This window comes from Anarhichas minor, unplaced genomic scaffold (assembly GCF_050575085.1).
Source record: "Anarhichas minor isolate MPS153535 unplaced genomic scaffold, ASM5057508v1 ptg000010l, whole genome shotgun sequence".
Taxonomy (NCBI): Eukaryota; Metazoa; Chordata; class Actinopteri; order Perciformes; family Anarhichadidae; genus Anarhichas; species Anarhichas minor.
The window spans coordinates 14,305,705-14,333,036 of NW_027466456.1; the positions used below are offsets into that span (position 1 = coordinate 14,305,705).

The window sequence follows — 27,332 nt, forward strand, 5'->3', positions numbered from 1 at the left end:
CCATTAACGGCCAGTGGTTCGATCCCCTGCTCCTCCTGTCTGTATCTCCTTGGGGAAGATATTGATCCCGAAGACTGTCTCATTTGTGTGTGTTGTATGTGTGTCTATGTGTGTGTGTGTGAATGAGCATTAGAGCAGGGGACACCTTGAATGGCAGCTTCTCTGCTGTATACCTTGTATGGCAGCCTTTCTGAGTCGTCTGAAGACCACCTGCTCTATAAATGTATGTCCATTTACCTAACATTTAAGTAAATGTACTTAGTTATGCCACCGGGGCATATAATGTACATATAGATGTTCAATAGATGTTCAAATTTAAAAGAATTTGCCTGGGTGCTTTAAAGAATTATCAACCATGTTGGATTAAAAAGTGAGATGTGATGTTAATTCTTTACCTTGGATACAGCATTTGACAAAAAACAAATAAGTAGATGAAAACTATTCAAAGGTTTATTTTTTCATGGTTAATCTTATCGGACCACCTTTTGTCTTTTAAAGGGGAGTGAGTCACCACAACTTGAGTAATAAAAACACACACACTAGCCTGAGTCCAGCAAAGGGTTAATATCTCATATTGAGTGACGGGTTAAACAGCCAATCAGCTGCCGAACTCTACACAGGCTATTGCGTCGTTTTCGGGAAGGGGGCTGTTACTTGTCAGGAAGGGTTAGCGAGAACGGAGGAGGACTGCGTCTTTGCTCAAACTACCAATCATCAAACAAATTCCGTGGAACTAACCTAACATTTGGATACTGGATGTTCATCTCGGGAAGTTTTGGAAACAAGTAGCCGACAAACGATAACGTAACTTCAACCCAGTCTCGAGAGGAGCTACAACTTGGTCCAGGCGTCTAATGTACTGAGCGAAACGGAAGTAACTTGCCAGCTGTCTGGCTAAGCTCGAGAGGTGAGTAAATATCAGTTAACTGCTTATTATTGAATGTCGCCATCGAGAGAAATGTCTGTCTTCTGGTCCATTCAACACACCCGCTTGTTTGCCATCTTTCCCCGTTGTTGTCAAGTGTGGAAAAAATCCGCTGTTGTTTGCTTTGACCATCCAAGTGAAGTAGCTACGTGAACTGGCTAACGTTAGCTAACGTTAATGTTCACCGATGTTTGTCCGCTGGGCTCGGATGAGACGCCATCCTATCATCAACACTGTACAGGCAGTTAGATGATGGACATTAAAATGTAACGTTAACCTAAAATGTAAAATATTAATCTAATGAATCATGTTGACAGAGTGAGAACTAAGTATTATGAATGTCCTATAATATGATGCAATCCAATACAACAACGCCATCTCAAACCATGGCCTGCTATTGTAAAAGAAAGTTTGACAAAAACTAAGTTAAACATTTGGCATAGTTTCGTAGATATTTTATTATTTGATTTAAGGATATTGGATTAGGTCCACCTTAAACCAAACTGTCAACAATACTCAAAAGTGTAATCTTCTTGTAATAGCCAGCCGTCTATATTCTTTTCTTGTGTAAGGAAGGTGAAACCTATTGATAATTTTATCTCGGACCAGGGAACCACAGGGACCCTGCTCCATAACTGTAAAGATGGATTGCAATAAAATGCTTAGGCCTTCGTTTTATTGTTAACTCAAATTTAACTCATTAAGAGAAGAGGATAATCAAAGGCGTCAGCTTTGTTTCCTGTAATTTAAGTGGTGACGATTGGTGACAGAACATTTAACAACATTATTTTAATATGGGATTTCATTTTTCCACTGGTTCCATCATCTCAAATGTGAATATTTCCTGGTTTTCTTTCTTCTCTTTGATATCCAATTTTACTATTGGGATCTTGATTTTAAGCTCGTTGGGTTGTTAGACATGTTGTAGACCTTGGAGTTGTGATAGGCCTTTTCTACAATTTATTGACATTTTCTGAAAGGCAAAATGAATTGATTACTTTAGAGAATAGTCATAGAATGAATTCATAATGAAAACCTTTAATTGCCTCTTCCTGGGCCCAACGCACGCGCACACACGCACACACACAATCACACGCACGCACACACGCACGCGCACACACACACACACACACACACACACACTCAAACACAGAGTTTGAGGCATACAGCCATGGTAATTGTAGTTTACTATTAACACACATTTTATTTGTTTTATACCCAATGAACTTTGAGATCAATTTACATGCTTGTGTCATTTTTTCCCCCTCAAACATAAGCTGTGACTATTTTTAAATTCTTCAAAGGAATTGACCTTTAAAATGATGCACTGAATTGATAATTTAATTGTAAAAAAGAAAAGGATTTACAATCTGACATTTCTAAGATACTTTGATATAGGATAGTGATCAAAATTGAACATTCGTAGTAGTTTGATCTCCATTTTTAAGTTTATTGCAGTTGAAGAAAATAGATAGGCCCACCGTTTCCTATCAGATGTATCACTTTCTTGACCTTTTCTTGTAATAACCAAGTGGCCTCTCTGATGTTATTGCTTTAACAGCCCACAATTTTCACTTCAGGCACATTGGTTTCCAGGCTTTCAAAAAGAGAGATGTGTTTTTTTGCACATTTTGTTGAAATGTAATGAAAATTGTAACAAACACACTTTTTCATGCTTTTGTTAGTTCATGTTTTTTTGCTACAAAATAGTACAATTGAGCCAATTTGATAAACATCCTATAAAAAGAAAAATAGTCTCAGTTTTTGATTTGCTGTGTTCTCCTGACTGACTGATCGGTCAGTCAACATAATGAATGTACGCAGCTTATGTGGGTGCTGAATCATCAAAAACTCCCTGGTGGGATGGTGCACTAAATTAATGACATTTAGGGGAGTGGCCCTGCTCAGCATGCACACTGCGTTTACATAAATATATCTATATTTTTGGGCCATTAATCCAATAAAGACAATACTTTACTAAGCTGTTTACATGGCTAATGAACATTAATATTCCACTAATTCCCGTTTACATGCGGCCTCGAATACTCTGATTAACATAACCGGTGGCGGGCGGGCTGTTTGACCATGCAGACACAGTTTCCCTCTTTCATTACTTTAAACCACCTTCTTGAAAAGTTGCCATATCTGTGCATATTCAAAAACCTGTTGATATTTGATATCAGTCTTTCATAATGTTTAAAAAGTAGGTAGTAGGTGTTTCTCCTTACCACCAGAAATGTGAGCTTTTCTTTTGGGCATGCATCTCTGCAAAGTGCCAAGTGCTGTAACTCAGCAGTCATTTTTTTGGGTTTTTAGGTAAATCAACTTCCCAGTAGGAACACTTGAATAGCCCTTATTGAAATCCTTCTAAAAGTTGTAAAATTCAGTAATGGCCGAATCCAGAGTTTTTCCCTGGCTCCTTTCATGTGAATGAGCCCGAGAACGATGTTGGACCAAGGTCTGAGAGCCGGGGTAAGAAAACACGCTAGTGCGCATGCTCTCTGCGCTCCATAATGCAGAAGGTACGGGTATTTTCTTTTATACTCTATACTCAGAAGTCTGACTTTTTTTGCTTCATGCGCCACTTTGAACGCCGCTGTATCCAGTTATCTTTATACATCCATGGTACAACCGTGTGTACAAAAAACAGAGCTTGCAGTAAACAAGCAAGAGTCCCCAATTGAGACGCATATTCCAAATGCGCCGTATAACATGGCCAAAGAATACTATCTGCTACCACATGTCTCAATCGGAATATGCTCCATTCAGAATGAGGCCTAATTCAGAATGTTTACATGACACTAATATGATTTTTGAAGTGTGAAGGCAATCGGCATAAGTTAAAAAAAAAAAAAAAAAAAAATGTTAGGCTATAAACAAACTACACCATGGTCGCATGAGTGTTAGTATACACATCAAGGCTGTGAAGGCGGACTAGTCAGCGTGATGATTTAGCCTCATTTAGCTACTTGTTAGTAACCGCATTTTTTTTAAGGCGCCAGAGGATTATCTACTGACGTAATTTGTATCGAACAAAACATTAAAATCACTTTTGCTTGTATTAAACACAGACCTCATTTCATGCCTCTAACCACAAACCAATAAAACAACAACAACATTGCCTTCCTATGATAAGTTGTCAGCCAGGGTTTCCGATTGACAAAGTAAAAGTCATTCACAATTGTTTTTGCTCAAGGCTTTTACTTTGAAAAGTATCTGCAGGAAGTTCTAAATCAGTAAAAGAAGGTTGTCTTGGGGAAAATGAGGCTAATGTTATTTCACTTTCACTTTTTTGTTTCTCAACCTTTTAGACCGGCTAATTACCTCGGACTTAAATAAGCAAAATTGATGCAAATGATGCAGAAGAGTTTATTAATTTGTTGGTGTAGTATTCACTTTTTTTCCTCCTTTTTTTTTTTGACCACCAATGTTTATACATTGTACACAGTATCTATTAATGTTATATGTGTATAAAAGCAAAAATGTCATCAGTTGAGTCCAGTGCACCCAAACTAGCAAAACCTTTAAATCATTCCTCGACTGAAGATTATTGTTTAGTTCTGGTTTTGAAAATGAGCTGAAACGAGTAGATTATTAATCGGTTAGTTTATCGATAGAACATCAACTACCAACTACTTTAATGTTTGCTTAATAATTGTGAGAAAAATTGGAAGAAATTCTATGATTCCAATTTCCTGAGGTATTTTTACTACTTCTTTACATATTATAGACTAAACAATGAATTGATCAATAATGATTATTGCAGCCCTAAAACAGTATTTTTAAATTGAAAACACAGACACGTATAGAGGCAGTGTTCAGTCCTTGTGTAGACTTAACTTCACCCACACCTGAATCATCTGCCCAACTGTCGGGATTGGCTCTCTATAGTTGCATTATAAGCTGCTCCCAATGTCTTCTTTCGTTTGGCAGAAACAATAGTTCCAAAATATGGTCTGGGCCGACGATTGCACAACTCTAGTAAAACTGCAGTTAATTCACTGTTGCCTGTCTTGATCATGTCATTTGTTAATGACAGCTTTTTTTAATACACCACACCAAATATTAAGAGATGTTTTTACATTTAAGTGTTCAGAAGTATGAATTATGAAGGCTGAATTAATCAGTCAATGTGTCCATTAACCTCAGTCACTGTAAGAGGCACAAAGATGACTCATTGAAAATCTCTTCTCAAGAAATTCAGCTATAATAAATGAGTATGAGAAATGATGACTGTTAGAAGAACATGTTTGAGCACTGGCACATACACCAGATCACACAATATTAAAAAGTGTATATATATATATATAAAAGCAAGTGTAGCTTGGTAGTTAATTTGAATATCATCAGTTTAAGCTTAGCGTAAAACAGGATGAGCAAAGCAGGTTTGACGGATTCTCTGTCCAGTGACACTAATTTAATGGAATTCATTTGTCAGCTTAATATGAAGCTAACAGGAGTTACAACAATCAATATATATGACAGTAATAAAACAGATGAACATAACTCTGTCTGTCTGTTACTCACTGCGTTGTCCCTCCATGTGTCTCTTTGTCCTTTTTTCCCCTGTTTTTACTTTAGTTTACGCTTTCATGTGTGTGACCTTCTAGTTACGCCGCTGTATTTAGCTGTAACTGCTGTCGACACAAGGACTCACAGCTGCTGCTGTTGACATGCTGCTTTTGCTATCAGACTCGTCCTGTAGTGCAGCCCCCGCGCAGCAGCGATCTGTCCTCCATGTTGATGTCATCAGCTCAGTTTAAAAGGCTGACGTCATTTAACTGGCACTTGGGTGAGACATCATCCCGTGGGGCTCTGTGCACTGTATTGATATGAGTCACTGAACTCTCTGCTGCCGTTTGCTGAGCTCACAATCAATAAGTAATACTACTGACTGTAACACGTTCGCCTTAACACACTTGATTGGTTATGTTAACTACACAGTGATCAGTCATTGAATTCATTATTAATGCTACTTAGTAGCAACTACTTGTATTGAGTTTAAGGCAAAGCTTACTTTGGTGTACACATTATGAAAGCCAAGAAGTTTACTCTAACATCCCCACTGACTCCCTGCTTTCTTTTTTTTTTTTTATCTTTACCAGTGTCTGAATGCCAACTCTGTGGATGATGGAGTTGAGCAGGCAACTCTGTGGGAAGATGAGGAGGTCCAGTAAGAGGACCCAGCTCTCCTCTTCTCCTACTTCCACTCGGGGCCTGGAGATCCACTTGTACACACCGGAGGTGCACCAGCTAGAGTACTTCAAGGGCTGCTACACCGCGTTGGAGCTCTGCGTGGACGCCGCCAAGAAATGCTGTGAGTGACTGATCAGTTGGCTCCTTATTGTTAACCCAAGCAGTGAACCGCTGGTGGCCAATTCAAGTAAAAATTATTTTGTAATTCCTGCGGTAATGACATAATGATAACATAATGTTCTTTACAGTTTTTACATAGATTGGCACTGATATTCACAGAGACAGGCCTGCTAATCAGCCTTCCTACCAATCAAATCGCTGGTCTGAATATTCGTCTTTTGTTGTTCTCTTCTTTTCCCTTTCTCAGCAATCTCTCCCTTGTGCCATAACCTATTTGCCCTGTATGATGAGACAACTAGCATGTGGTACCCTCCCAACTATGAGTTCAAGATCACGGATGAAACCAGTGTCAAGTTGCACTATCGCATGAGGTAAGACTACACTGGAGTTGAATACTACGGGGTGAGAGCCAACACCTCCAAGTCAGTGGTCATGATAATCAGAAAACTTCGAGAGTGCTTTTTATTTACCACTTGATCTACATTTCACCTCATCTTTGGTCAAGAAGATCTGGGTGATGACCACAGGATGAATTCTGGGATTCTTGTGGTTGAAATGTGTTTGCTTGAAGTGCTGTCCCTCCATGTTGAAAGGATCCAATTTGGATCCAGACGCTTCCTGCAGGCCTCTCTTCGGACATATTAAGGGGCGTGTCCAAATTGGAGCAGACTGTGCGACTGAATGTGAATACAGTTGGAACATATCCTGTATCCAACTGAGCTGAAAGACATGGCAAGGTGGAAGCCAAGACTACTTTGTGTATCCCGCTGTCATCGCGGCATGTGCCACAACAATTGGTCGAACATTAATAGGATACAGTGAGTGTTGTATGTATTTAGTCTAGAAAACAATTTGTCCATTTACTTAAATGTGTTACAAGTAGAATTAATTACACCGTAACACCTCCAAAATATTGTTATCATCCTATCTATAGTTCTCCTTCAGTTGTATGCAGCTGGCTACTTTGTCAGTTTACCTTTTTAAGTGCTTTTACCATTGAAAATAATACCTATTTTGTATACTTAATGCGTGTACACCTGCAGGGTTTTCTAACCCTGAAAAGGGGGAAAAAAAAGAATATTTTCTCTATTTGTAAGATGTCAGTGACTAACTACTCCTCAAGCACAAACCCCCACATCCATCACCAATCCACAGGTCCTGTGTGTTCAAGTGGTTTACTTATAGAGCAAGAAAGCATACCATCAAAAAAGGATTGTCGGGATAGTTGTGGATGTGAAATGAGTGAAACAAAGTCATAACTGCACCTTGTAACCTTGTTAAGTAAAGGTGCTGTATAGATAAAGATTATTTTTACTTAACTGTCCGTTATAAAGGTTGTATCTTACAAGATGTGACGGTTGTACTCTTGCGAGTGCAGCGTTCAGAGGAATCGGGAGTGCATTTCACTTAACTATGTACAATTTCATAACATCCTGAGCATTATCTGAAAACACTGATGAATGTTGTGGATGTTTGTTGTGTATCAGCTGTACTTAAACTCTGGGCGTATAAGATCGTTACATGACAAATGGCACTGGGTTGCTTAACAAGATGAGAAACATCCATCAAGTACCAACAGGTTCGTTAGATCTTGATTATCACTTTGGCTTATTAAGAGGAAGAGAAGAGAAAAACCCTCAAACAATGTTTAGTAAAGTATGCATCTCTTCAGAGTGGGCTGTTTTAAACAATTGGCCATAGACTAATGTACTCTCAGAAAAGGCATGGAATGCAATTAGCAAGGGAATAGAAGGCCGTGAGACTGACTTCTTACAATCTTCACAAGCCAAGGATAGAGTCAAACTCAATACTTGGCCCAATGATAGGAGACTAAACTTGCTCATTATACCCTGGTTTTGAGGGAAAGAATATTCTTATAAGTATTGTTACAAGTCGGGAGGGAAAGTTTTTATGAGACAGACGAGCAATGTCACATTCGTTACTGACTGGATTCATTTCAAGAGGATCAAGTCCCTCTTCAGAGATTCCATTTGACAAGTTATGTAGCATTTCATGCAAAGAGAGAGAGGGGGGGGGGGGGGACATAACTGTGGTGTCAATGGCACTTCCTCTTTCTCTGTGCTCTGCGTTGACTAGCTTGTGGAGAGAAGAGCGAGTGTGCATTTAGCCTTACTGTAGCGTGTGCTGTGTGTGTAGATGCTTCTTGCTGCAGATTGCTTTGCCTTCTGTAGTGCAGTCTGTCAAACAACACAGGGTATGTGGTCAAGTCTGGATATACACACACGCATAAACAAATGTTCAACACACACACACACACACTGGGAAGTGCCACCAGTATGGACAGGTCTGTGAGGCTGTTCTTAGGCACAGCAATCATAAGCATGCTAATATGCATACAATGGCAATGCAACAAGCTAATGTTTACCTTGTTGGATATCTTATTTTAGTGTGCTAGCATGCTAATATTGCGGACATTTCTACACTTTAAACACTGCATATAACACAGGAGGCAATAGACCACTTCATGTTGTATTGTTGCTCTGTGCACACAGACAAAGCTCATGTATTAAGCTCATCTTTTCATTTTGAAATTCTGCTGCTGGCAGGTATTTCTTTCACCAAAGGCCAAAATCCCATCAATGCAAACTCAAGGTTTACTTTGTTACAGACAGAACATCCTTCTTCTTTTCAGGGAATAATTTCAAAACCGTTTAGTAGTGGGGTCCATGTATCTTGTTCCACTGTGTACACTGAGTACCTTTCAACGCCATGCATACCTTCTTGCATGCACACCATGTATTAACTTGTTTTCTTTCTCTCCCCTATCAGGTTTTATTTCAGAAACTGGCATGGTACCACTGAAGGAGAGTCTCCAGTTTGGAGACACTGCATCAGTAAACTGAGAGGAGGCGTTAGCCCACAGAAAACACCAGAAGGAACTCCCCTTCTGGATGCTGCCTCTCTTAACTACCTGTTTTCCCAGGTGAAAAAAATATATATTTATATGGTCATTTGAGCGTTTTAGGCATTGCTCTCTAATAGTTTCCCATGTGAAATATAGATATTTGGCCACTTAATTAAAAAGATTAGACTCCACCAAAAACATTTTTAAAGTTTTGCATTTGTTATTTCTTCCTTTTGAAAATGCATTCTGATAAAAGGCACAAATGTCAACACAGTTCACAGTTGAGTTTCAAAACATCAACAACTAGGAGGAAATGCAACAATACCAGGAAGTGCAGCTTTACGGTCAACAATAGACGGCACAGTTTAATGTCGAGCCACTGTAAACACAATTCTTTTGATCAATTGAAATATAAAAAGAAAGGAAGAAGCTGTTACTCAAACGTGTTTCCAAACTTGAAATACAACGTCATTGAATTGTCAGTTGTCCCAAAAGAAAAGACATCCCTCTGAATTTCCTGTAAACTAGTCAGTCTCCCTCTTCATTTCATCATCTTGACAGGATTTCAGTGCCACTTAAAGAGCCAAATCACACAGTCATTTTCCAATGGAGTTCTTTTTATGTGTATATGCATTTGGTGTGTCTCTATATGTGTGTGTTTTTTGTTGTTTTTTAACATATATATTTCTATGTTTGTTGCACAGGGCCAGCATGACTTTCAGACAGGCGTGGTTCCACTGCGGGTGTCCCACTCAGAGGCAGAGCAACACGAGATAGAAAACGAGTGTTTGGGCATGGCTGTGCTTGCTATCTCTCACTATACCACAAACATAGTCGTGACCCTTCCCACTGCTCCCCATGAAATCAGGTAAAACATTTGATTTCCTAACAAGGTTGGGATGGTGCTACTTCAGCAGACTTTTGATTAAGATGTTAAAATAACGACCACATTTAAGAATGATAGTGGCCGCACACTTCCAATGCCATCCTGCAAACGTATATGAAATGTACTTGCTTCTTCCAAGTGTCCCATATCAGATAAGTGCTCAGGCCACGTGCACAAGTTCTGAGAAGTCACACATTATTTTTTTTCTTTCCTTCAGAACACTTGCACAAAGCATAGGACGTAAATACTGAGAGGAATTGTTGATAAATCGATCTTTCTATCTTAATCCCACCAGCTACAAACGTTTCATCCCAGAGTCACTGAACCGCAACATTAAGCAGCGCAACTTCCTGACACGCATCCGCATCAACAACGTCTTTAAGAAATTCCTCAGTGAATTCAACCGCCGCACAATGAAGGACAGCAAAATCACGCCGTACGACCTGAAGATCAAGTACCTGGCCACTCTGGAGGGCCTGACCAGCGGCCTGGGCAGCGAGATGTTTGAGCCCATCTCGCTCAGTGTAACGCAGGAGGGAGATCTCTGCAACGGAGGCTACTATGGTAAGAATTCAGGAAGATTACGAGGGGATATTTCTATGATTTAGTTCTCGGGCAATGTGCCAGATTTGTGGCGTGCAACAGCTCAGTGTGGTTTTTGTTTGAGATGTGGTTTTACTAGAATTACAGGAGATTATAGATGATGAAGAAATATCTTTTTTTTGTACCAATATAATCCTCGTGGTAGTTGATGTAATAACAGTAGAGGAAAACTGTCTTAAGAGAGAGAAAGATTGCTGAATTGATCATGATTATTATTAAATTATTAAGCATGATGAGAAAAAAATATAGTTGCTAGCACAAAACCTTTTGCAATAGTTGAATCGGCTGTATTGGATTTCTAAAAAAACTTTGTTGACATCCAAATATACCTAAAACATTGTGGGTGTTTGTGCAGATGGTGAAAACCAAAAGTGAAAGGAACAAGATGTTTACATGTCACATTAACCCACTTATCACAGAGTAGGCCAGACCCTGGATGTTTTCAACCGATGTGTGACGGCACAGATGCAGCACTGATGGTTTGAGCAGCCTGCTGAGGATCAGAGTAAACCTCCAGTAGCCACTAAGACATTTCCCTGGTGTTACTTGTCTGCATAATTTTCCTAAAGATTTTCCAAGAACAATATTGAGAAACCAATTAACTAACTTATAAATATTTTTTTAATCGATTTGTCTATAGTCCTTTTGTCCTAAAGCTGCTGCATTTCTATATTTTGCTGCTATGTTTGCTTGCTGTTTCTAGGCTACAGTAACCAGAGCCAAGAGCAGACCCAGAGTCAGAACATGAAGACCAGTCATGACATGCATGTCCTGGTTACTGGAACCGCTGGCATTTCCTGGAGGAAGAAGCCTGCTGCAGTGAGTAAAACTGTGTGTGAACAAGACAGTGTGTTAAAGAAAAGATGACCCCTAGTTTCACTAGTTTCAGATAAACTGGCAGTTACAAACAACTGTCAAACGTCATATAAGGAAAATATCATTTTACTATTCTTCGTCTTCTTATTTTATTATCCATTTTTTTCTATGTGCTATTGATATGATGGCAAATTGTATAACTATTGTTTCTGGTGAAAAACAATACAATTCTGTTTAAATATAAAATATTGTATATTAAAATATTATTATCTCCTTGTTGAGTAGCTACAAAAGAAAAGTTTCCTCTATGAAAAATTATGATGAAGGTAAAAAATGAATGCAGTCAGCACAATACTGATATCAAAGAAAGTTTAGGAGCATTAAAAATAAATTACTCACAAAATGTAACTCAATACAAAGTCATTAATTCAAGTCAGAAATTCCAAGTCCTTATAGTCTTATAATATTAATATTTTACAGAAAAGAAAGTGAACTAGTGCTTGCTTTTTATGGTTCAGTGCTTGTTTGCTAATTGTTTCCAAACAACAAAGGGAGCGAATGAAGGTTTCTTATTTTCTTACACGACTATTATTTTTTTATGCACACAGAACAGAAATGAGTTCAACAAAACAACTCAAGTAATGAGATACTGAGACGGCGTAGTGGACACATTTCCTATTATTGTGATTATGATGGCCACAACAATGAATAACTTGAGAAGAGCAGTACAATTGTCTTTATTTTGTTACAGTATTTCTTAATTAGTGCTTGAGATATGGACTATAAATGTGATAAACAACCTTGTAATGGTCATTGCAGTATTTTCAAATGACAATATTTTTATATTATTTGAAAAATACTGTTTTTTTCTTTCATAAATTGTGTGTGTGTGCATTTTGTTTTTATATCTTTTAAAATAGTCAACTGGGATCAGCAAAGAAAAGGGCAAGTCAAAGAAGAACAAGTTGGATGGAAAACAGAAAAATGACAAAAACATCGAAGCGAATGAAGGCTGGGTGGTGTTCTGTGACTACCATGAGATCACACACGCTGTCATCAAAGAGGCGACGGTCACCATCTATAGACAGGACAACAAGAGAATGGTGAGGCCAACGAGCACTGTGTCCATCAACGAGTTACCCGTCAGTGTGTATAACTTCTTATTTACTCCAGAGGTTCATTTGTAAAAAAAAGTACATGTGAACAGTAACCAAACCAGAGCTCACTTGTAACAATGTATCATGTCTTCCCTTGGTCCTGACCAAATGAACCGAGCTACAGGTGTGAAAGCACCCTTTGTACAACATTTGTTGAAGCAGAGCCTGCCTCTCGCACCATGCTATTAGCCTTGACTAATGGTGATATAATGCATCATCATTAAGATGGATTCTTTCATTTATAATACATCACCGCTCTTTTAGATAGCCCTCTGGAGTATTGTGGCTTTATAATAGCTCCTGTTGTGATCGTCACCTCTTCTCTCTCTCTCTCCTCGTCTCTTCTCTTTTCAGGAGTTGCATATGACGACTAGGGCTGAGGCTCTGTCCTTCGCAGCTCTCGTGGATGGCTACTTCAGGCTGACGGTGGATGCCCACCACTTCCTGTGCAAGGAGGTGGCCCCTGCTTCAGTGGTGCACAGCATCAACAACGGCTGCCACGGACCCATCTGGTTTGTACTGGCAGTTTTATTGGTGTAAATGTGTATATAGTACGCGTGTGCCTGTTTCCTCACAAATACACAGTTTATACTCGTGCGAGAGACCACAGATGGCGGGAAAGCTCAGAGTAAAAAGGCATTTGTTGCAGTATTATCCGATATGCCAGCGGCCATAAAAACTAAATGTAATACTGTCAAGAAGCAAGAACGCAACAAGTGTTACCATCAAAAACGGCACAAACCAACCTCCTCAATGCAGAGGAGGAATTGTAATAATCTCCAAACTCATATTCATGTACATACTTTATCGCCTTTATGCAATCCCTGTAAAGAATATTACACGTTTGTATTACACGTTTCATTGTAATACATTCAATGCTTGAATATCCAGTAAGCAATTTTAATTGGCTGGCAATATATTTACACAAATGTAGATTTTAAGACTCCTGTTTCTAAAGTATTTAAAAACTAATTGTCCATCTTTGTAAAATCCTGAGGCATGTTAGTAGTGCTTTTATCATTAAACTATTCGTGACAGTCATGTCTGAAAAGCCCAGAGCGTGAAGTGGGCGTTTAGTTACAAAAATTCAGAGGTGCACGACCAAGCCCTGTCAGAGCATGGGGAGCCCTTGCTCGGTGTGCAAGCAGTGATAAAGTGATTTTCTGGTGCTCGCACTTCCCGCCGACTTCACTACGGCAAGCATAAACCACGCTTTAATGGACACGGGCAATATTATTACACATATTTATCATAAAATATCGGTCACTGACCTTAATTTGCATCTGCCCATAACTCATAGCCTCCTACCTGCACAGGGATCACACACTGCATTTTAAAGTCGGAGTTCATTAAGAGTAGTGATTGAGGAGTCAGCAGGCAGTCAATGGCAGTATAACACAGGCAATAAAAGTTTTTTTTGAGAAAGTGTGAACCCCGAGAGGTCCTTGAGAATGCAGCCATAACCCGCTAATTATGCAGTTTGCTGCAGCAAGATTAGCCGTGGACAGACACAGAGGTGCACACTCACTCACTCACTGACTCACGCACACAGGAAAGTGATGGCATTATTACTGCCCCCATTCATTGCGCTTTCTCCTCCCCAGCACGGAGTATGCCATCCACAAGCTGCGTCAGGAAGGCAATGAGGAGGGCACCTACATCCTGCGCTGGAGCTGCACTGAATACGAGTACATCATCATCACTGTCGTCTGCAATGAGGTAGTGTAGACTTATTCATTAGGTTTTAGGAAACTGCAATCTGTCAATGTCTTCATAGTCTACGGTAATGTCTAGCATGCCAGTGATGTACTTGCAAGGCTTGATGTCGGTTATTCAGCCAACCAGAGGGCATGACACACGCATACACACACACTCTGAAACACCAAACAAAATAAAGTCTGCTTGTTTTGTATTGGATTATAGGATGCTTGGATTATGACAGGTTGCTAACGGTGCATTTCACTTTTATGAGTCAGTATGGGAGGAAACGTACACGCATTCAGAAAGCTGACCCACTCGGTAATCTTAGCTACTGTTCATGTTACAATTTACATTAGGACTGAATAACATCTTTGTGGTGTTTGCATGTGTCTGCGTAGCTTCAACCGAACTATAGAAACCTTTTCAGATAAAGAAATAGAAGCAAACTGTATAGATATGATTTCTAAAAATATAATCTAATCTAAAATTGTCTTCTTTACTTCTCTTGCTCATTCGACCTCTCCTCCAGTACCATGTTTGTCATTTTGTCATGTTCCAGTTAAAATACTCTCTCTCTCTCTCTCTCTCTCTATCTCTCTCTCTATCCAGAACGACCTGAGTGAGTCTCGTCCTGTGCGTCAGTATAAGAACTTCCAGATTGAGGTGGGCTCCAATGGGTTCCGCCTGTACGGCACTGAGACGTTACGGGCCACTCTCGTTGAACTGCTGGAGCACCTGGAAGGCCAAAGCCTTCGCACCGACAACCTCCAGTTCCAGTTGATGCGCTGCTGCCCTCCACAGCCCAGAGGTAAACTTAATCCCGCTACAGTACTACAAATTCACTGTGGAAGAAAAGGCTCAGCACAGACCTTCATTCTATAAATATAAAAATACCTAAATACATATAAAAGGGCTGTAAAAACCAACACTATACCAACAACATAAAAACAAAATTGTAAAAAAGCCGAGTTGTGTTTCAAATATAAATCTATCAAACAATTTACAATGCACATATTACAGGATACTACAGAGCAACAGCAATAATGGAGTTTATAGAAAATAAGACTAAGAGAAATCAGTATGTCTGAAGTGTTAACGACTCACATGGAGAGTGAAAGACCATTGTTTAATCAAAGGAGAAAACGGTTCATATGACTTCAAGTTGTCAGTAAAAAGCTATTTTAAGTGGCTGTGGTAAATAGTGTGATAGATGTGATAAAGTGTTGGTGAGATGTGTGCACATGAGGGAATGAAAAATAAGCCAGAATGATTGAGAACCTATGATGATAATAACAGCAAGAATTTCATATATTCCAATGTTACATCAGACACGCAGTAAAAAAAAATGTAGATATGCGAGGACGAGTGCACTTTAGAGTAATTTGACTAATTAATAGCAAGTCGCTTCATTCATGAATACTTAATATGTCCATATAAAAGCTATCAGGACAGTGTGGCAGCATGTTTCCTGTCCTTCCTGCAGCACGTGCACCCTTGATTTATTATATATGAGGAATATGTCTATTATGATGGTTGTGAGAAGGAAATATTCCTCAAATAATTTCCCCTCATCTTGGCAAAGGTTAATTGATACTTTGACTCTAAGGTCCTCATTGCAAGACGCAACAACAAATGCATTTAAAAAAAGAAACCGCATTTCTTTCCAGTCTGCAGTGTCCACAGATTTCTGCTACAGCAGAATGAAATCCTGCAGCTAGCAATCTCAGCATCCTAAGTTCACACACTGTGCAGTATCTCTATGCACTGTTTTGTGTAACGCTACATCACAGCCGGGTGTGGTAACACGTACAACAGACCACACCTGTGATGTTGGGCAGGGTCAGAAGTTTGACAGACATGAACCTCTCAACCCACAGTAGTTTGTGGAGCAAAGCTTTCCCTCCATACAAGATTTAGAGTGGAGTTTCCCTTTACAGAGAGTGTGTGTGTGTGTGTGTGTGTGTGTGGTTGTGTTCTTCGCTAACTTCGGAGGGTAACTGACTGAAGCTGGCATAAACAATGTGTGTGTCTGTGTGAAATGGTGTCAGGGAGGAAGAAAGTTGTAAATGTGGGTTTCCGGAGCTAAACTAGCACTATTGTATTTACTTCACTCAGGAAAAGGTGGAGCCATGTGTGCATGGATGTGTTGAGCTGTTTATGTTCGTTGGGGCTGTGTGGTTTGTATTATTCTCATAAAGCTTGACTATGAGACTGAAGTGCTGTGTTGTTTTCACTGCTGAGATATTTCTGATGAGTTATACAACCTTCTTGTTATGATAGTAAAACACTGGTATCCCAACATACTGAGAATATGATACTAACCATTTATTTGTACTTATTTTTTTTTGGTCTATGCATTGTTTTGAACTGTTATGAAAACAATATAAGTATTTATTGGCAGATGGGTGAGAAAAGGACCACATGGTTTGAGAAATTGTGCGCAGCTGAAGTGTTAGACTCTATGATAAGTTCAAAGGGTTAAGGAGTGGGTGCAGTGTAATGCGTGGGTGCATGTTGTATTTGGGTTTGGCATAAAAACTCAGATTGCATTTTACAGATGGTGAATGTAGCGTGATGCTGATTGAGTGAAGATTCTCTCTCTCTCTCCCTCCCATAAACCACAGTGTGCTGGTTTTGTCACAACATTAGACACCCACAGACACATGCATGCAGATGCGCAAGCACGTATAGTATGGTAACCAGCACAAAGAACTTTATCCTCCCACACAAAGCTCTGTACATACAAGAATAACCTGAATCAGTTTGGCAACCCGACCTGGATAGCTGTCCACATCATTGCCACATAGACGTAGTTATTTATCTCTTTCTGGTTGTTGAGTGAATGCAGTGCAGACTATTCAAATCAATCCAAACTCTTCGACAGTGTTACAATAACATGGCCTTGACAGCAAAAGAAGCAGACATGACTTTCCTGTTGAGGGATTATCAAACACAAACGATTGTCAAGTCTCTGCAGCTTGATTTGAACAAAGAAGAATCTAAAACACTATCAGTCTTTTGAAAATGTCTTTATGAAATACATGCTTTGTAGAATGCAAAACGTCATGCAAAAACCCTGGTATGGCCCTTTAAATGTGTGTGTGTGTGTGTTTGTGTTGCAGAGGTTTCTAACCTGCTGGTGGTCACTAAAGATAGAGCACCGGCCCCTCAGACACCCATGCAGGAGAGTCAGCTCAGCTTCCATCGCATTCTCAAGGAAGAGATTGAACAGGTAAAGCCTCTCATCTTCATGTCTGGCCCCAATGATATGATGGTAATGTACAGTGTGCCGCATGTTACATTATGCAAATAAGGGTGACAAATTATTAGAAAGTCCTTTTATGCGACCCTCGGTAAAAGAAATCCGTTAAAAAAGAGAAAGAAATAATACATATATATTATAATACAATAAAGTACAGCCTCGAAACATACCACAGTTTAGTCACACACACAAACAGCTGAATGTATTTAACAGAAGTTTCGGAAGCTCTGTTCTTGTAGTAGTTTAATATACTGTATGTAACTATTTTTCCCTGTTTCGTTAACCAGGAGGAGCACCTTGGACTGGGCACAAGAACCAACATCTTCTCAGGCACACTGAGGGTGAAGAATGAGGAGGAGGAGGATGCAGGTTACTCATCCTTCCAGGAGGTCAAGGTGGTCCTGAAGGTGCTGGGCTCTGGACACAGGGACATCTCCCTGGTGAGACACAATCCCATATCATGCACATCCTGTTCTTATGAGGACTACACCCATTCTGGAACATCAAACCATACTGAAACGTATTACTTATTAGCAGCAAGCTGCTTCTAAATCTTCCCAGACCGGAAACATTTCTGTAATGTGCTTTGCAATTGAGTCATCTTTGTCTTTTGTTGACAGGCCTTCTTCGAAACAGCCAGCATGATGCGACAAGTGTCTCATAAACACATAGTGCTGCTGTACGGAGTGTGTGTTCGTCACCAGGAGAGTAAGTGCATTTTAAGAACTCTGTGCATGTTCATGAGAGTGTTGGGTTGTTTCATACACCTTTTTGTCTCTTTGTGTCTGTGTGGAACAGATATCATGGTGGAAGAGTTTGTCCAGCCCGGACCACTGGACTTATTTATGAGGAGGCAGCAGAGCCCACTCGGCACACCGTGGAAGTTCCAGGTGGCCAAGCAGCTGGCCTCAGCTCTCAGCTACTTGGTGAGACAGGAAAAACACACATACACACAAACTGCAGGAATGTAAGCATGCGAGTGTTGTATGCATCCTCGGGATTACCTGCACCATGTTGGATCCAATTTTCTCAACAAAATATTTAGATTTGCCCACTTGTTTTTGGACTAATAGATTTGTTTTGCTTTGTGTGTGTGTGTGTCTAGGAGGACAAAAAGCTGGTCCATGGCTTTGTGTGTGCCAAAAACATCCTGCTTGCCAGAGATGGGCTGGACACAGATAAAGGAGGGCCCTTCATCAAGCTCAGCGACCCAGGAATACCAATCACAGTACTTACCAGAGAGGGTGAGTACAAAGTAAACTCATAAACTCTCTTTCTCTTTCTCTCTCTCGCCCTCTCTCTCTCTCACGCCCTCTCTCTCCTCTGGGTTACTAAATGTGAAACCTAAATGGTTACAAAATAGCTACCATGGAAAATTTCACAATAACTTCCTCTTTCTCTCCCGGTCAGCTGTAAATGACACTGAAACCAAAATGAGAACACATAAAATGCCACAACTGCATGTAAACGTTATGCAAACAGGAACACAGTGAAGCTTGTTGGCCAATTCTGAGAGTCTGATGATGATGATGATAATGATGTAGCTTCTTCTTCACACTGCCCTGTTGGATTTCAGGTTATCAGCAATAGGACTCACATTTGTCACATAATCGATACACATTCCCTCTCGGACTGTAATTTGTTTTGTAAAAGCTATATCTGGGTTGAGGGGAAAATGGCACAATAATAAGGACATTTCTCAGATTGCACAGTTCCCCTCAAATGGCCGCCTCATGTTTCTGTTCGTCTATAAGAGCTGGAAGTTGTGGGATATGAAACGCAGTGTGGCTGCACGGATGGATCTGCAAACCACTGGACACACTGGAAATGTTTCTCTGTAAATGTCCATCGCAGCACGCCCCTGGGAATGCTCCTCCCTCCCTTTTTGTTCCCAGAAATCTTAACATTTCATCACTTTGCAGAACAACAGTTCTTCCAGTTACACATCGATGTCCTTGTATATAGATTTGATTGAACACATAGTGGGTAAAGTGCTGAGAAACCCACTGGGAGTGCTCTTCCCTTCTTCCCAGCAAGCTCTGATTGCTCTCATATCCATTCATTACCGTCTTTCTTTTTTCTCTCAGTTATCCATCCCTGCTGCCATTTTTTTCTCCATCTTCCCCCTTCACTCCATTCAGCCCCTCCACTGCTTCTTCTCTTCTTTACTCCTCCTCCTCCTCTTCTTTACTCCTCCTCCTCTTTCCCTCCAGTCAGTCCTGTGTTCCAGTCTGAGATGCATGCACTCACTAACACACACTCCTGAGTTGATGTTATGGATTTGTGCAGCCGAAAAGCCAGTCGCGGAGGTCAGCCAATCAGTTAGCCTGTCTTCCAGTCAGACTATATTTCAGCCACCCGAAGCCAAGGCTTTTTAGATTCAGCGGATGAAGCCAGATAGCCGCCCCGTCAGCCTGTCAGAGCTGGACTGGATTTAATAGTTCCTGGTATTGTAGCATGGTGAGCGTATGTTGACTCAGATCCATGAGATCATGCTCTAACAATTACTTCCAAACAGTGTTTTTAGTTTTAAGCATAAATATTTAGTTAGCATTTGGTCAAAGTGATCATATATAGGGTCAATAACATACATTACTCATTATCCTGAGACCAATGATGTGGATGAATCAGAGATATGGAAAAACTACACAAAACCCCTTTGACGAAAAAGAGCAACATAGGAAGTATTCCTTTTCGAGGGGAGACGGACCCTTTATAGATGATGCTGTATATAAAGTGAAATAACAAAATTAGAAGGAGAAATGTGTTACATCTTGATGACAGGGTGAACATGGTTAAAATGTACTTAGTCAGTTATTATGATCTTTCAGTCTGTTGAAGGCGTTTTTGTGTAAGAGGGTCAATGAGTAAATGTGTTCTTCACTTGTTAAAAAGATTAAGTCAATAAATCACACATGGTTGTATCTGAGGAAGCGTTCTCATTCTCACATCTTAAAGGACAAATACTACGCATCTCTAACAACCATCTTCTGTTTTTTTACGGAGACGCCAACAAATTTGTACCCACCGGTAATTGATCCACTGTTGCTAACGCGGGCTTTGTTTGCCTCTGCAGAGTGTGTGCATCGTATCCCGTGGATCGCTCCGGAGTGTGTGAAGAGCGTGTCCTCCCTAAGCGTCGCAGCTGACAAGTGGGGCTTTGGTACCACCCTGTGGGAGATCTGCTACGATGGAGAGGTCCCCCTTAAAGACAAGAAACTCACAGAGGTACAGGGCACACACAAAAACGTAGTATGACGATGTATACAATCATACATGCATCTAAAGAAATCCTTTATTTCAAATCTGATTGCAATCCCACATTTTTTAATGTTTCCTACTTTCTTTCACCTCCTCTGTCACACATCGATCATCACATTGCGTGTTTTTTATGCACCTCCTCATTCATATGTCTTTGTGCTGAGCAGAGGGAGAGGTTTTATGAGACTGAGTGCCAACTGGCCACCCCAGACTGCAGAGAGCTGGCTGAACTGATGACCCACTGCATGACCTACGACCCCAAGAAGAGGCCCTTCTTCAGGGCTATCGTCAGAGACATAGACATGCTGGAGGAAAAGAGTATGTATGAGGGTTTTGTGTGCTCTGCACACTATACAATGTTAGGTATTTTCATAAAGAGGGGTGGGTGCAAATATTATCTTTATTTTGTTTCTACATGTAAGCAGTTTTCTTGTGTTTCCAAAATGTGTTGGACCTGAATAGAATTCAAAGCTGTTATCTACAGTTTGAAGATATGTTTCTGAATGTTTTGCATGTTTTTTTTAATCTCGCCTAGCAGCAACCCAGTAAGCTGTGTAAAGAGAGAGACAGAGAGAGTTGTTTACTCGACTCAGATGTTCATGAGGAAGTTCACTGGGTGCATTATCACTGATCGGCCCCCTCAGCTGGGCCCCATGGCAACATAGTAGACTCTGTTCTTCCACCTGCTGCCCAGAATTGGATACTGCAGTCAGTCTTACCAAAGCTTAGAGCTAATTACCTTATTGACCTTATATCAAAGTCCCAAGACAGCAACACAATCACTCAACTAGGATATCAATCTACAATAAATGTCTCCTAAAAAAGTAAAAAAATACATTGAAAGAACAGTTTTTATTAAATAAACTATATGTAGTTATTGTTAATGGTGATTCAGTACCCGTCTAGCTTGAGTCATTATTTTCCTACTAAGAGTTTCTGTTTAAACCAGGCACGCAAACGGTTATATAACCACAGACAATTCTGGCGAAAACGTTGACACTGTCAACCACAATAGACTTCCTATGATGCAAGTGTGCTTATGTTGAATAAAAGACGAGTTTTATACCAGGCGTGTTTAATGTAAATGTTTATTTTTCCATCTTCCAGACCCCTCTATCAAACCCCAGCCGACACCAGAGGTGGACCCGACTATGTTTGAAAAGAGATTCCTGAAGAAGATCAGAGACCTGGGAGAGGTGACCTGCTCCTGATTTATTTATGTTTGTCTATCTGTATAGCTGATTTTACTATCCATAAGAATGATCAAACTGACAATTTTCTAAACTTGGCCATTTAGTTTACGTGCATTGGTGAATATTTAGCATTAAATCTATAATTACTTGGTAGTAGTTTGGTATGTATGGGCTTTTTTTCATCTTACTGCTATTAAAAACCATCTGGAGTATAATCATTCTTGTGATCCTTCATAACCTAAAACGTTTAAATACTATCTATCTATCCATGCTATATGCAAGAGCAGATGCAGAACCCGAGGACTATGTGCAATGATGAGAAACAACTGGTCCCAGACACAGGAAGTAGGCTGGTGCTTGTCTATAAACATCCGAGTAACTTCCATTTCTTCCCATGTTCCTCATGCAGGGCCACTTTGGAAAGGTGGAGCTGTGTCGCTATGATCCTCGGGGAGATAAAACAGGCGAACTGGTGGCGGTGAAATCCCTAAAGCCTGAGAACCGGGAGGAGCAGAGCAACAACCTCTCGCGTGAGATCGACATCCTGAAGGCACTCTACCATGAAAACATTGTCAAATACAAGGGCATCTGCCAAGAGGAAGGTAAGATGGAAAGAGTGCATCCACAAAAATGAACACGAACATTATTCATTTGTATATTCAGTTTCAGACAAATAGAACTTCATTTGATACATTTGTTGTCTCTTCTATTCTATTTGTATTTGCCTCTGATTGCATTTATTTTGAATCCTGTTTGTAGGTGGTCAGGCCATTAAGCTGATCATGGAGTACCTTCCACTGGGCAGTTTGAAGGAGTATCTACCCAGAAACAAAGCAAAGACCAGCCTCAGCACCTTGCTCAGCTACTCTATCCAGATATGCAAGGTACCACAGCTTCTTTCCTCGGACCAGCCGGTACCATCAGGCACCTGACTGCTATGTAGTTAATGAAGATGGTTAACCCAGCACACCAACTGTTTGAAACCCTTCCTGTTTAGATAATAGTTACAAAGTGCCTTTCAAAACTGTGATTTGATAGGGTGCGAACAGATCAAATTGACAAGGACTTTTCAAATGGTTACTGTTAAATATATATTGCATATATACCAAAAACACCTCAGAAAAGAGGTTACATCTTTCGATTGGCAGTGCGGCAAGTGTTTCAATTTCTTTTCTTTTTTTTCAGGGAATGGACTATCTGGGATCCCGAAGTTACATTCACCGAGACTTGGCTGCCCGAAATGTCCTGGTGGAAAACGAGAGGACGGTGAAGATCGGAGATTTCGGCCTCACCAAAAGTATCAAGGAAAACGAGGGATACTACACGGTCAAAGACGAAAACGACAGCCCTGTCTTCTGGTGAGCTAGTCATTTTTATGACAGACTATGCTGTGACGTTTTCATGAGCCGTGTATGGTTCCCTTTGTAGAATTACATTTGTAAGGGAGCCTTTCTCTTTAAAGGTGTGAAATACGTATTAATGCGTTATATTTAAGTAAGAATATACCGTTACTGCCGATTGTCCAACAGGGTAATAAGCATGTTCACCAACAAGTATTCATGCTCTCACACTCAGTTTCTTTATATTTTTTTGAAGGTATGCGCCAGAGTGTCTGACTCACTGCAAGTTCTACCTTGCCTCAGATGTTTGGTCCTTTGGGGTGACGATGTATGAGCTCATCACCTACTGCGAGTCCTCCAAGAGCCCGATGCCGGTCAGTATGCAGCGCCCTCATTCTTATGTTCACTCCTACACACGCTTTTAATGAACGCTTCTAATGCTTGTTGGGTACTTTTGGAAGTTTGGATGATTAATCCACATTAAACACATAACACACATATTGTACTGGTGTTGCAGAGATAAAGAAATGTATTTATCACAGCATTAGACACACACACACAGTGATTTGTATGAAGCAGATGGTGTCGGTCTTTGGGGGAAATGGCAGATGAAAGTCTCCACTATGGGCTGCCTGTGGCTACGCTAAGAGCTTCGTTTATCATGAAAACCTTTTGCCACAGTTATACTGATTGACCGATTAGTAATAAAGTCAAGTCAGTGTTAAAAAAAGATACGAGTTAAAGGGGCCTGATATGAAAGAAGCTAAGAAGTAAAAGCCGAGTGACTTTGTATCCGTCTTTAGCCCTTTTTTTCTGGCCTTTATTGTCATGTTTCGCACCTGAATAATAGAGCCAGTATTGAACATTATTAAATGTCGTTTCTTTTTTTTCAACCCCTCCTTGTCTTCACACAGCTCTTCATCGGTATGATTGGTAAAACTCAGGGTCAGATGACGATCATCAGATTGGTGAAGGCGTTGACAGAAGGAAGAAGGTTGCCACGTCCCGAGGGCTGTCCTGAGCCTGTAAGTCTTCTCATCAACAACACAACACGGACACTGGCTTCTTTTAGATGTTTTCTGAAGTAATTATTTCCAAAATACGAAAGGAATATTAAAGTTAGTTCAAGTTTTGTCCGTCAGTCTGGAGCAACGGATTGAAGAACGAGTAACCGCTTCTATAAAACAAAAAGCATGTTCTCATTTACCTCTAGTGATATTTAGACGTACACATAGTTTTGGTTTGAGGTGTATTTTATTTAGAAAACTCAACAGGAGCATCTCTTACTAGAAACCCAGGCAGCAGTGAACCTGGTGGTAATGGGTTGGTTTACCTGACCGATCCTTTCGGTGAAGAAGGTGATTGATTGCTGTAACTGACAGTTAACAAAGTTCAGAGCCAGAAAACTTCGATACGGCATCTTTATAAATATTCATCCTCCTGCACAACTGCTTTTTTATTTGGGTTTGCTTGATAAGCAGGCATCAGCAGCATCAGGTGTTTCAGTATGGACATCTGAAGATACTGTGTGACACAATCATTTCTAACTGGCAATCCTACAGTGGTTTTTCAGTCTAAGAGTACATGAAGACTTAAAGTATACTTTATATTGACCATATTAAGTGTATAAGGTATACCTGCCACATTACAGTGTTTTTGACATCGGTTACATACATGTGAGGCGACTGACTACATCTTTGGCCACAATAATCTTCATATAGATGTAATAACGGGGAGCTTAACGCAGCACATTTAAATTTGGGGTCAAAAGTGTACACTCCTACTTTAAAAATGTTTAACATTATTACATGCAAAACACCTCGTATATTACCTTTTTGATCACAGACAAAGAAATTGAAAGCTGCCTCGGTATTAACACTGCAGGCAACACGTGTTACAAATGCAGCGTATTCCTTTGACATCTTCCACCTGTTGTCTAACGCGATTCATGGTCAACAGGTGTACGAGCTGATGCGCAGGTGCTGGGAGAACACGCCCGAGCTGAGAATCACATTCAAACACCTGGTGGAGGAGCTGACAAAAATGCAGCAACAGTTCCAAACACAAAACAACCTTTAAACTTCTCTCGCACTGTTCGGGCCTCTGGGAAGGACTTTTGCTTGCAGACTCGGCACCAGATGTGAACCCCAAAAACTGACTCCAGATCAGTATCTGCTTGTGGAGCGTCATTGTAACTGAGGGACACAAAGCATCGCTCCTTCATACTCGCATATATACACACACCTTCCACAGCCATGAAAAGACGTTTACCAAACTGTTCTGTTTCCTCATTTTAATTAAGTATTTTGGATGAAACAAGTAAATCTTGTGACCTTAGCCCATGCTTAATGTGACCGTATAACCTACAATGGACTTCCAAGTGTATCTAAGAGATTTAACTCTCTGCATTGCCAGAAATGTCAGCCTCGCGTGGACTGGCCACCCTTATAATTTGCGCCAAAGGCCTTCATGATCATGTGAGGTTGGTAATCGCTCTCACTGATGAACGCTTGACAGATGGAGAGCAGAGAAAGGACGGTTTAAAGCCTGCTTACACACGGTTGTGTGCCGGTCCTCTTTGTGACGGACACGGAGTGGATTACTGATGAATCATGTTGATAATTTCTTGGATGGATACATCTGCATTAATACAGATGCTGAAGATGTTGGCTGCTTGTCTCATGGACTCCTGTTTGGGAGAAACTCACCTGATTCGTATTTCTTTTAGCCGTGGAGTGGTCCGTGATAGATTTTCTGTTCATGATGTGCAGGTGCTGTCACTAAGAACCAGCTTTTAATCACAGCCAGCAACCAGTGAGCCATGTCCCTTTTCACTGTGTTTGTCATTAGGTCTCGGTAAAATGCTAAACATTCATTGGTTCGAGCCTCCCAATTATGAGATATTTCTGCTTTTCTCAGTCTTAGACTGTCGCTCGTACTAAACGAGCAATTTGTAGACCTCACGCTTCAGATTTTTGGAAGCTGTGACGGGCATGTTTCACCATTTTCAGACATTTTATAGACCAATTAACCGAGGAAAATAATCCACAGATGAATTACTTTGAGCGGGGGAGCCTCCAAAGCGACCAGACACAAATGAGAATACTTTCTCTGTAAAGATGCTGTTTGAGTTGCATCTTCTGTTAGTTTGGTCTCTCTAATCATAGAGGGACATCATGTGGTGTCATCCTTTGCACTGTGTTAAGGTCCTCTGATTGTTTGAGGTGGTTCGGTTTATAATCTCGAATCAAGTTAGGTTCTTTAAATGTAACAATCTTTGATTAAGAACTATATGCATCTGATTAATCGACTAAATCAAATATACAGCACTTAGTAACTTGTTAGTGGAGGAGGGAGAAATGTGAGATGCACTTGAGGGCAGTATCTCTTCACTTCTCTACTTTCCTCTCCTTAATGCTTCATGAAATGTCTATATGCTATATACACACACAAAAAAGAGCCACTTGCCATTGTTGCTGATTGTGAATGGAAGGACTAAAGATGGTACACAAGGTTTGAAGTAAGGAAGAAGAATCATTGACTATGCACGTGGCATTTTATCTTCATTTGTTATTTCAGTTACATATTAATTCTTCCAGTGACAGTTGTGATTATGTATGTGCATTTTATTTGTAAAGTTCTTTTTAATCCGCCAATATGCCAGAACATGTATCAAACTGTTTTGTCTGTGGAGTGGTTTGAGCAGAGGGTTTCTTCTGTTTTGTATCCAATCAGATGGCAAAAGTAGCAAAATCCTATTCAGTCAAAAGCTTTTCGTGATTTCAAGAAACGGCCAGTTGTTCTTCGTGTAGCTGTTTGGCTTTTACTGTGACGGCTTCGGTCCACATTCTATTTAGGGGTGTGAGAGACGATTCCTTCTGCTCAAAATAAGAGACAAGAAATATATATATTTTTCAAAAACAAGATGAAACTATGACTTGTGGAAAGTGAAAGTATTCATAAATACACAATGAAAAAATAAATAAAATCAATGTATGTTGTGTTC

The 27,332-nt window shown here is 40.2% G+C and overlaps 1 protein-coding gene across 1 annotated transcript; it reads left to right on the top strand.

The window, feature by feature from the left end:
- Nucleotides 1-639: 639 nt before the first annotated feature.
- jak1 (Janus kinase 1) lies at nt 640-27,332 on the top strand. Its single transcript, XM_076088329.1, has 25 exons — nt 640-907; nt 6,031-6,242; nt 6,489-6,612; nt 9,032-9,185; nt 9,812-9,975; nt 10,289-10,557; nt 11,300-11,415; nt 12,333-12,515; nt 12,924-13,081; nt 14,174-14,288; nt 14,880-15,078; nt 17,393-17,502; nt 17,820-17,972; nt 18,153-18,240; nt 18,331-18,458; nt 18,638-18,776; nt 20,609-20,760; nt 20,961-21,111; nt 21,901-21,989; nt 22,396-22,588; nt 22,746-22,870; nt 23,172-23,344; nt 23,583-23,700; nt 24,241-24,351; nt 25,286-27,332. The coding sequence occupies exons 2-25, from the start codon at nt 6,038-6,040 to the stop codon at nt 25,403-25,405; spliced, it is 3,537 nt and encodes a 1,178-aa protein (XP_075944444.1). The 5' UTR covers nt 640-907; nt 6,031-6,037; the 3' UTR covers nt 25,406-27,332.